Source organism: Tachysurus vachellii, chromosome 2 (assembly GCF_030014155.1).
Source record: "Tachysurus vachellii isolate PV-2020 chromosome 2, HZAU_Pvac_v1, whole genome shotgun sequence".
Taxonomy (NCBI): domain Eukaryota; kingdom Metazoa; phylum Chordata; class Actinopteri; order Siluriformes; family Bagridae; genus Tachysurus; species Tachysurus vachellii.
The window spans coordinates 37,308,169-37,320,460 of record NC_083461.1 but is presented as its reverse complement, the minus strand read 5'-3'; the positions used below and the strand labels follow the sequence as shown (position 1 = coordinate 37,320,460).

The 12,292-nt window shown below is 38.1% G+C and overlaps 1 protein-coding gene across 1 annotated transcript in view; it reads right to left on the bottom strand.

The window, feature by feature from the left end:
- LOC132858392 (centrosomal protein of 135 kDa-like) overlaps nt 1-11,759 on the bottom strand; it is a 38,794-nt gene extending 27,035 nt beyond the window's left edge. Inside the window, exons 1-2 of the mRNA XM_060888714.1 lie at nt 11,624-11,759; nt 10,611-10,995 (exon numbers count right to left, since the gene is read on the bottom strand). Coding sequence (XP_060744697.1) covers nt 10,611-10,995; nt 11,624-11,759 — 521 coding nt within the window. The remainder of the gene's footprint in view (nt 1-10,610; nt 10,996-11,623) is intronic.
- Nucleotides 11,760-12,292: the final 533 nt, after the last annotated feature.

Genomic DNA, 12,292 nt, shown 5'->3' with positions numbered 1-12,292 from the left:
TTTATAAAGTGCAGAAATCAGATTTAAATGTTTATGTCTTGTGTTAAAACACATGCAGATAACGTAACACAAAGGTGATATGAAACAGAAAGACAAGCAAGGCTAAAAAACAAGCTGAGTAAAGAGAGGAAGTTACTCGTTTCTCTCTGTCTTCCTCTCACCATGTCTACATTCTCACAGATATCCACCATCATCTCCACTCACTGGAATGAAAGCTTCTATACTTTATTAAACACTTTTGCAAACTTTAAAATTTGTACCTGTGTGTTTTCTTCTAGGTGTCTTCCTGATACACAGTTGTTCTTCTCTGTCTCAGGGTCGTGACCTCTAATAGTGTCTGCAGTCTCATAGATTTCCACCACCATCTCCACTCGCTCAGATGAACAGTGAGGCATTTTTAGACGATAAAACTAGCAATAAAACATGAAACTAACGCGTCTCTGCATGGACGTGACTGACAGTCTGCACCTCTGTGTGAAGACTAAAATGTGCTGCTGTCATTAAAGGAAGTCAAAGACTAGAGAGCATCAGTGGCTTCTTGTGGTCAAACTGTGAGGACTTTTGAGCTGTGCTTCTTACACATCCTGTAGATGTTCCTGTTAGAGTCCAGCAGTTTAATTAAATATCAAAATATCCTTGTGGATTTATAATGGTGTATACATTGCACCTTAATCGTATTTTTCTTCCTCATAACGTCATTACACAAAGCTATTAGACTTTTTACCAGTTTTAAGACTGATTTATATATTTAGATCAGTTAAATATAATCATATGAATTCAGTTACATGTTCCTGCAGTAGATATGAAATTATTTGTACATTTACTTATTTATCAGAAACACTGCAGCTTTACTCTGAGACTGAATGACACATGGTCCACTGATCTAAGATCAGCATTAACACCTTCAGGACTGAGAAGATTGTTGTTACTCACTAATATGACAAGCTGAGTGTTTATTTCCTAACTGAGAGTGTGAATAATGAGAGACTGCAGAGGAAATGACTGTCTATACACTATATGAACAAAAGACTGTGGACGTCTGACCATCAGGCTCATATATGGTTCTTCCCCAACGTATAAAACACACAATAGTATTAAACCATAATAATCAGTACTTTACTAAACTCCACCTGCTCTAATAATAAATGATTACAATACACTCATCTTGTGTCTTTGTGCTGCATGATATTGTAATGAACCCCCAGAAGCAGATGTCAGAGAATCCGTATGCAGAGTTTATTAGCAGTAGAGTCCAATACAACATTCTAGAAAATGTGAAGCTAAAATCGTGGTCAGAGGACAGGCACAGTTCAAAAAACTAACAATACTTTATTTTATGGCGTTCCTTTCATTTTTATCCATTTTCTACATGTTCTATGACCCTTTAGGTGAGTTGCTCAGAGTGTTGTGTTGGAGACCCTGATTTAGAACAATAAGATATAATACAGCGGTGATTGAGCTTCAAGGTTCTGCTAAATCAACAGAGTCCGAGACACCGAGATGGACCTAAAATAAACTAGATTTGTAAAGTTCGTCGCGACAAACTTTGATGTTGGCTTTGACGAGGTAAGTATTCGCAAAAGGCCAGAGTTTTTTTGGAGGCAAGTGGAGAATAAGGGTCGTCAGTGTTACTTTTGGAGGCAAGTGGGCAGACAGATAGGGTGTCAAAACATTTGGAGGGAAGTGGAGACCAGCATGTGACATCATCCAAATACTCCTGAGGAAGTTCCCCTCATTGTTCTGAGTGTTTTGATATGTCACATGTCCATGTTGTAAAAAGTTTTTTGATTTTGCATATTTTGGGGGCGGGGCTGCGGCACAACCCAAAGGCCAGTCGGTACACGGAAACATGTTTCTCACAGATCCAGGGAAACTTAGCAGAACATTTCTGGTCATTCCAGGTTGCAGTCAAATGTGAAGCATAAGTGTAAATCACAGCACAGTCCTCGTCACCTGAATTATTCGGTTCCCCTACAGCTCAGTACCTGAAACTAAGAGAATTATACGGTGGCAGAGAAGTGCAAAACAAATTAACAAATCCGAAAACAAATTAACAAATCTGAAAACACAACGACAAGTCAGACAACCCGGAAACGGTAGTGTATCGTTTTTGAATGGAAACTTACCGATCATTGGACAAGACACCTGTCACTCAAGATATACAGGTATGGAATCTTATGTGTAATGTGTAAAGTTCTCCGTTTAAATATAAGAAAATAAAATTAATCCACAGTAATCCATTCCATCCATCCATCCATCCAAACTTTTCCCTGCGGCAGACTGTTGAACTTCATGTATACCTTGAGTGACAGGTGTCTTGTCCAATCACAAACTATACCAACCTCTTCCGGGTTGTCTGAAATGTCGTTGTGTTTTTGGATTTGTTAATGTATTTCGTGCACCGATTCAGACAACCCGGAAGAGGTAGGTATAGTTTGTGAATGGAAACTTACCAATCATTGGACAAGACACCTGTCATTCAAGATATACAGGTGAATGAAAGGTGTCTCGTCCGATGATGGTAAGTTTCCATTCACAAACTATACCAACCTCTTCCGGGTTGTCTGACTTGTTAATGTGTTTTTGGATTTGTTAATTTGTTTTCGGATTTGTTAATGTGTTTTGCACTTCTCGGCCACCGTAGAATCAGATCTGATTCAATTTCCTTCAGTTCACACATTTAACTGAATCCTCTCAGCCTCTGTTTACTGAAATGCACACTGGAACCATAAAAAATACAAGTATAATAAGGAATAATCTTTGTTCAAGCAGGAGAACATTATTAAGATGATTTCATTTGTATTGCACAATAAAAACAGGGAAATATTTTCTTACCCAGTGTTCAGTGGTGTATCGTCCACCCATTTCCACTCTCCCTCTTTTACTGTGTCACTCAGACCAATCCAAGTCTCAAGTTTGTCCAGCTGTTTAACGATGAACTCCTTTAAATGACATAAAAAACAGCAGAATAAAAATCTCTGTCTCTCTCTCTCTCTCTCTCTCTCTCTCTCTCTCTCTCTCTCTCTCTCTCTCTCACCTGTTCCTCTTTACTGTTTATGATCACCAGGTCTGCTACTTTGGCCTTGCAGTCTTTTCTGCTCTCCTCCCAGCTCTTCTTCTCATTAGATATAACATAAAAACTGGAACTAAAACTGAAACACTTCTGTTTACCTACAGATACCAGAGGAGAAGATTTACAGATCAAAACACATACATTCTTGTGTTATTATTATTATTATTATTATTATTATTATTATTATTATTATTATTGTTGTTGTTGTTGTTGTTGTATAGTCATGATTTCAATTTCTCCACATAGACAATAATATATGAAGAAAACATTTAATCAGCCGTAATTAAGATTAAAACAGATATTAGTTATCTATTGTTCCTCCAGTAGACTGTGAGACCTCTTCAGACTCAGGAGTTACCTAGTTGTAAGTAATTAACTAGTAGTTAGTGCTAGTAACTTAGTGTTAATGAAGTATTATTCATTCATTCTTTCTTAATTCTTTCTTAGTGACTTACAAGTTCAGGGACAGTATTGTAAAGTTTAGCAATAGTACAGAGATTCGCCTCATTCTAAGAAATTTGGGGAACACTTGAGAGGATGTGAGTTTAAATCATTATTCCACAGAGTCAAGATAATCCGTGGATTTTGTCAGAACTCAGAGTCCTCCTCTGAGGTGACACATCAACTAGGTGGTTTCTAAGATCTGCCAATTACCAATAAAACATTTTCTTGCTAAACAGAGTCAAAATTAGATGAATAAAACAGACTTCTCCAGCTTGAATGAGATCAGGAAAGTCCAACTTTAATGCAGCCAAAACAGAGATCTTCAAAGTAAACTTCTCCGAATATTTCCTCAGCATCAAAGTCAGCCAAACAATCCAACATCCAGGCATGCTGCAGTCGAGTACACAAAATCTCAGTCAGGCTATCGCTATTTATGCTCCGTTATTTAATTTACATAGTTTAGCCAATTTTCTTATTATTTCTGGTTTGAAGATTTTAATACCCTCCTACCTGTTTTGCATAGCTCCTCCCAGTTTCCTATAATTTTTAGTTTTTACACTACCCTCTCTTTTTCTTTTCCCTTTTATGGATTTCCTGTCTTTTAACATTGCACAAAATTTGTTCCTGACTCTCAAGAGATGTGTGTGTATGCGTGGATCTTCCACCTAAGTTCTCATGGATTATTTTCTTCACTTTTCTCTCGTTTTGACTTCACTTCATAGTGTAAGCCTTAAGTTGAAGCCCATAAGTTTATGTAAATTTCGTATTTCGTATCTCGACCTCCCCCTTGGGTGGGATAGATTCTGGGGCTAAGCGAGTGGCTGGCTGACTCTTCGGTGGTGGAGTTCCTCTCTCCTATCTTCATGCTGTTGCGGAACCTATGGCATTTTCCCGGGTGTATTTGGTGTGTTCACTGGTGGTGTGCTGTTTAACACTTTTCCCTCCCTCCTTTTAGAGCAGCCTTTAGCCATCGTGGTAAGTTCCAGCCTGTCCCCTGTATTGGGGATGAGTGTCATAGCATTGAGTTGGGCTTTAGCCCACAGGCCTCTGTGTTTATGTGTATGTATGCGAACAGATTATGGTTTTTGTTATCATGTTGTGCTTTTAATATTGTGGAAACTTTTTATGTATAAATAAAGATTTATTTAGGTTTATTTTTGTTAATCCTGTCCCTGCATGACCAGTGGGAACAAATTTGTCTTGTCTATTTTGGTCAGAGGACAGTCACAGTTCAAAAAACTAACAATACAATAGCAAACGATTTGCATTGAATCGTTGAGTAAGCATGCTTATAAATGTAAAAACCAAGAAGTGGGTGGGTCAGTATTCGGGAGAGCGCTCCCACTAGGCTTCCTCTGACTCTGTTGTGTTGGAGACCCCTGCTTTAGAAACAATAAGATATAATACAGAGGTGATTGAGCTCAAAGTTCTGCTAAATCAACAGAGTCTGAGACACTGAGATCGAATTAAAATACAATTATCTCATTTATATTGCTTCCATCATCATGATCATCAGAATCATAAGAAATATACAATACATCGATGAGATAAAGAAAAGTATTTGTGCACTCTGTATCTGTGAATGATTACAGAGGAAACAAGAGCAGAGACTGAAACTCAATTAGCATCTAAATATTGTCTTTGATATTGTATAGATTTAGCACGTTTCATTTAAAATGATACACGTCATTGAGAAACATGTTTCTCACAGATCCAGGGTAATTTAGCAGAACATTTCCGGTCATTCCAAGTGCCAGTTGAACTTGAACCGGAAATCACAGCACAGTCCTCTTCACCTGCATTATTCGGTTCCTCTCTAGCCCAGGAGAATCAGATCAGAATATATTTCCTTCAGTTCCACACATTTAACTGAATCCTCTCAGCCTCTGTTTACTGAAATGCCCATTGGAACAATAAAAAATACAAGTAGAACAAGGAATAATCTTTGTTCAAGCAGGAGAACATTATTAAGATGATTTCATTTGTATTACATGATAAAAACAGGGAAATATTTTCTTACCCAGTGTTCAGTGGTGTATCGTCCACCCATTTCCACTCCCCCTCTTTTACTGTGTCACTCAGACCAATCCAAGTCTCAAGGTTGTTCAGCTGTTTAACGATGAACTCCTTTAAATGACAAAAAAACAGCAGAATAAAAAAGCTTTACTCTCTCTCTCTCTCTCTCTCTCTCTCTCTCTCTCTCTCTCTCTCTCTCTCTCTCTCTCTCTCTCTCTCTCTCTCTCTCTCTCTCTCTCTCTCTCTCTTTCCATGTGCATGCCTGCGTAAGCGAGTGTGTGAGCGTGGACGGAGCATGTGAGCGTGTAGTGAAGGTGTGAGTGAAAACTCAGTCTTTTTGCTATTTTCTTTATGTTGTACAGTATGTTGTGTGATTTGAGTGAGCATTGAGTGGTGTGTAGCGAGTAGAGTGTGTGTGTGTGTGTGTGTGTGTGAGAGAGAGAGAGAGAGAGAGAGAGAGAGAGAGAGAGAGAGAGAGAGACGCTGTAGCGGAAGCCTTGTTTTCTTTGGTTCTGGCATCATGGCTTTTTTAAACCTGACACATAAGCAGGGGGTTTAAACTCTTACCGACTGTCACGTAAACTGTAGAGGAGTGCTCTTCAGTGGTAGCTAGGCTAATCGGTGAGAAGAGCAATGTTTGTGCATGAGCTTCACGATGTTGAGGTTGTGGTCAAATCTCTCTCCCCCTCTCTCTCTCTCTCTCTCTCTCTCTCTCTCAAAAGGGGTTGTAATAAAAGACACTCTGGTCAAAGATTTTCTCCTCAGTAGCCCCACAAAAAGAGTTATCGTGTCTAATGTCCCACAACTGTCTAGATTTGGAAAACTCGTGTCACCAATAAAAATGATCCCAGCAGGCTGTAAAGACCCCGAGCTGAGGCACATTATGTCTTATAGAAGATGTGTACATGATTTTAAACAGCAGGCATGAAGACCTGAACATCATGTTTAAAATAAATGTAAATGGAGAGGAAGTCGTTATTTATAGAAAGTGTTTTTTGTGGTCAGGAGGGACATGTAATCAGGAACTGTCCTGAGAAAGAGGTTAAAGGTAACCAGAAGACAGAAATGCTAAAAGCAAACAAAGAAAAAGACAAACAAGACAATGAAGAGGGCAGTGTACAGGAAAAACGTCAGGAAGAAATAAAACAGCAAAAAAGTAACACAGAAAGTCAAGAAGAAGAAGAGAAAATAACTGAGCCAGAAGCAGAACAGATGGAGACAGGAAAAGAAAATCCAAAGGTTGACGTTAATGACAATACAGGACAGAACCCAAAGACCATCAACAATCATGTTGATGAGTCTGTAGCTACAGACAACACAGATCTGATCACAGAAGATGTAGGTTTCACTGTGGTCAAATCCAAGAGAAAATCTAAAGCAGGTAGTAGTGGCCCACAGACCAGGAAGAAAGGGCTAGTTGAAATGGGACAAGAAAAACAAATCATAAGCAGTCAGTAAGCAGTGATGGAGTCGGGCAGTGAACAAGATACTAACAAGGAAACAGAAAGTGATGAAGACAAAATAGCGAACAAACAGGTATATATATATATATATATATATAATATATATCTATATATATATATATATATAATATATAATATATATATATATATTATTATAAAGCAAAAGAAATCAAAAGGTTTCTCCAAAAGACAAAGAATATGAAAGGAGTTAGAATAAACCAGCACTTCCCTGATAAACAAAGCTTTGTGGACTCAGCCACAACCATAATAAAAGAAAAATATAAAAGCTTCACACACCAGGAAATATATAGTTTAAAAAAAGTTTGTAAATAGAACACGTCTTTTAAAAACTCATGATCTGGTAGATGTTTGGTGAAAACAACATAGAACTGAAAGACAATGCACATGGGGGCATTTTAGAGACAATTTTATTTCGTTAGCTAAATTTTATTTAGATTTTATTGTTTAAAACAGATTTTATTGTTTTAAACATAATTTCAATGTTTTTAAAGCTAGTGAAATAACACCTGTTAGTTTTTCAGACCACTTTTTATCAGATGTAGAGTTTTTATTGCAAATCGTAAACCTAGAAGTGCATTTTAATGTTTCTTTACTGAATGATGATAATTTTATTGAGTCTTTTAGATTTTTCTCCACTCACTGAGGAGATTTCTCCTCCTGTAGACAATGGTGGGACCATGGGAAGGTTTTGAACCAGCAGCTCTGTCAGTAGTACGCTGCCAACGTCACAAGGGTCATCACCAAGTCATTAAGAGAGCTGGAGATAGATATAGTGGAACTCCAGGCTTTTCTGAGTCCACAGTAAACAGAGGACATTTTGAGAACCTCAAAGCAAAAAAAGCATTTATGGTGGATCTATTGGGCACAAAGGCACATGGAGCTCTCGTCTGTTCACGTTTTAAAGGAAGCAATGAACTACACGCCCCCTCACAGTTCTTCTTCAGACTGGAGAAAAAGAACAGGACAGAGCAGATTCATGCACACACTATGCACAACGGATGGGCAACACATAACACACAGTAATGACATCAGACGGTATGCCACAAACTTCTACAGAGATCTGTACGAGAGTGAATACAGAGACAATGAAGAGCTGTTAGAGAGCTTTCACAGAGGACTCCCAAAGGTTTCCCCAGAGGACAATGCTGCACTGGAAGGTCCCATGGTTCTGGAAGAGCTGCAGGCCGCCTTGAACACCATGCCGGGGGGAAAAGCACCTGGAATAGACGGCCTACCAGCAGAATTCTACAAGTTCTTTTGGCAGGAACTGGGAGAAGATCTGCTGGAGGTTCTCACTGAAAGCTGTGAAGAAATGTCTCTACCCCTGGGCAGCCGAAGAGCGGTAATCACACTTCTCCCCGAGACAGGGGATCTACAGGACATTAAGAACTGGCCTCCAGTGTCACTGCTCTGCAAAGACTACAAGATAATGTCCAAAGCGCTGGCCAACCGTTTCAGAGATGACATGGACTCTATAATACACGTTGACCAAACATGCTGTGTGCCCAATAGATCCATGATTGATAACGTTTCTTTGATTCGGGACATTTTGGACGTCTCCAGCTCATTGGCAATTGGTCTGATTTCACTGATTCAGCTTTTGACAGGGTTGAGCATCAATACCTCTGGAAAACTCTGGAGGCTTTTGGTCTCAAGCCCAGTCTTATAGCAATGATAAAGTTGATGTACCAGGATGTTGAAAGTGTACTCAAGATCAATGGAGGGTTAAGCGCTCCCTTTAATGTAAATAGGGGAATCAGACAAGGCTGTTCTTTATCAGGTGTTGTACACTTTCTCAACTAACAATTTTTACACAGATTACAAATGTCTTTAAATGTTTTTATTCTTAATGGTTTTAGTGCTCCACATGTTTTTTCTGTGTAGGCAGATGATGTTATGGTATTAGTACAGAATCAAAACGGAATTAAGGTTTTAGAAAAAATTGTTTCTGATTTTAGCCAAGTTTCCTCGTCGCAAATCAACTGGAGAAAATGTGAAGCCATTGCATTAGGAAATTGGACCCTAGGCTTAACAAAACTACCAAGTGGACTAAATTGGATAAAGAATTCAGATACCTAGGGATTTATTTAAATGATGAAAAGAAAAACTTGGTAGGATAATTAGGAAAAATAGAAAGTAAACTAAAAAACTGGGAATGGCTTAAACCAAACATGTCACTAAGTGGAAGGGTACTGGTGGCCAACAGTCTAGTAGCCTCAACACTGTGGCATCGCCTAGCTTGCCTGGAGCCCCCTATGGGCCTTGTTGAAAAAAATTCAAGCAACACTATTCAGCTTTGTATTGGAAAAAATTACAATGGATTCCTCAGAGTGTTCTCTTCGTCCCTAAGGAAGAAGGAGTTCAGGGCCTAGTTGACATTAGGAGCAGAATCGCCTCATTTCATTTTCAAACAATACAAAAATACCTTATAGAATCTGATTAGCTGATATGGAGAGATTTTATGAGTTTTGTTCTGCAAAAAATCAGTGGCTTTGGTTGTGATTTCACTTTATTTTTAATGGATCCAACTGTTTTAAATGTTTTTAAAATGTATTATTTTTATAAAAGGGTTTTGGACATTAAAGACACTTCTGCAGTCCTCACACTGTCCCAAAATTTCACAACTTTGAGGAGACTAGTGGACGCTGCAGTACTGGATTTCAAAGACATGAGAGCAGTGATCGGGCTACGGTCACTGTTCAACTGATTTTATTATTGATGATAAACGTGAGAGTATGTTCCAAAGTATGTTTTATTTATGAAAAACAGAAATTGGAAGTGACTAATTTTATTGTCGGAGAAGCAAAAATCCCGATTTACAATAAAAAATGTTACCTGTTTTATTGATGAAGCTGAGCTGGTTATTAACACCCTTTTGCACTAAAAAAACTTTTTTAAAAATGCTGCTGGTTTTTAACTGTCTATTGTAACTTATTGGTTATTTAATAAAGCTGAGTTAAAAAGTAAAAAAAAAAAAATCAAGTATCTCTCTCTCTCTCTCTCTCTCCCCCTCTCTCTCTCTCTCACCTGTTCCTCTTTGCTGTTTATGATCACCAGGTCTGCTCCTTTGGCCTTGCAGTCTTTTCTGCTCTCTTCGTCTCATTAGACATGATATAAAAACTGGAACTAAAACTGAAACACTTCTGTTTACCTACAAATACCAGTGGAGAAGATTTACAGATCAAAACACATACTTTATTTTATTATCATGTTTATTATCAAGTCATGATTTCGTTTTGTCCACGTACACAATAGTATATGAGGAAAACATTTAATCAGCCGTAAATAACATTATAACAGATATCAGTTATCTATTAGTATTTATCTATTGTTATTACTTATTTCAAAGTAACCTACAAGTTCAGGGACAGTATTGTAAAGAATTAGCAATATTATAGAGATTCGCTTCATTCTGAGATCTTGGAGGAACATGTGAGAGGATGTGAGTTTAAATTATTATTCTACAGATTCAAGATGGTACGTAGATTTCCACTGAGGGCATTTAACTGTTGAGCAAAAAATTTAAAACAAAATTCAGCTACTTACTTGAACTACAAAATGTTTTCAGGTATCTGTCTCTCTCCTCCCGTAACTGGTCTCTGTCTTTAGTCAGTTTATTGTAACTGGTCTGTAACTGGTCTCTCTCTTTAGTCAGTTTATTGTAACTGGTATGTAACTGGTCTCTGTCTTTAGTCAGGTCATTGTAACTGGACTGTAACTGGTCTCTGTCTTTAGTCAGGTTATTGTAACTGGACTGTAACTGGTCTCTGTCTTTAGTCAGGTTATTGTAACTGGACTGTAACTGGTCTCTGTCTTTAGTCAGGTTATTGTAACTGGACTGTAACTGGTCTCTGTCTTTAGTCAGAATGCTGAATTTGATCCACAGAACTGTGACGGCAGTCAGCAAGGAAACTAACAGAAGCAGCACCAACCACACTGCAGTCAGTCTGCAACACCTGATCCATGCAGTGTCTCCTCCTACAGGTACATGAACACCAAAGACCCAGGTTTTAGTATCTCAAACTTATCTAACATTTACAGTTTAACATAAACACTGAGCTGGAGAACATCTTAGTAACTCTATCCAGCCATCAGTATGAAACTCCTCCCTTTCCACTAATGCATGCAGTGATGGGCGGAACTTTGGGCTGGTTTTGAATAAGCTGACTGGCTTACGAAAACATGTATGTGTAATAATATAATGATTGTATAATGGTACAAAAATAAGGAAATGCTCCTGTCTGCTGAGGCCTTTGATTACAGTTTACAGCTATAAGATAAATTGGTTTCACAGTTGTCTCAATGGTTTACGTGTTATCGACAGTATAATCTGTTTATAAAGTGCAGAAATCAGATTTAAATGTTTATGTCTTGTGTTAAAACACATGCAGATAACGTAACACAAAGGTGATATGAAACAGAAAGACAAGCAAGGCTAAAAAACAAGCTGAGTAAAGAGAGGAAGTTACTCATTTCTCTCTGTGTTCCTCTCACCATGTCTACATTCTCACAGATATCCACCATCATCTCCACTCACTGGAACATATAAAATCCTAAATGAATCCTCTACTTTATAAAACACTTTTGCAAACTTTAACATTTGTACCTGTGTGTTGTTCTTCTAGGTGTCTCTCTGTGTCACAGTTGTCCTTCTCTGTCTCAGGGTCGTGACCTCTAACAGTTTCTGCAATCTTGTAGATAACCGTCACCATCTCCACTCGATCAAATGAACGTTGAAGCATCTTTAAACTATAAAACTAGCAATAAAACATGAAACTACTGCGTCTCTGAATAGACGTGACTGTCAGTCTGCACCTCTGTGCAAAGAATGAAATGTGCTGCTCTCAGTAAAGGAAGTCTGTCATAGAGCAACGTGGACATCATTGGCTTCTTGTGGTCAAACTGTGAAGAATTTTGAGCTGTGCTTCTTACACATCCTGTAGATGTTCCTGTTAGAGTCCAGCAGTTTTATTAAATATCAAAATGACCTTGTGGATTTATAATGGTGTATACATTGACCTTCATCGTATTTTCTTCCTCATAACGTCATTACACAAAGCTATTTATTTAGATCAGTTTGAATATGAATTCAGTTACATGTTCCTGCAGAAGATCTGGAATTGTTAGTTTTTACATTTGCAGCTTTACTCTGAGACTGAATGACACACGGTCCACTGATCTAAGATCAGCATTAACACCTGCTCTATTTCACAAAATAAAAAGTACACACTGACAACTGCAGCAATCTTCAGGACTGAGAAGATTGTGGTTACTC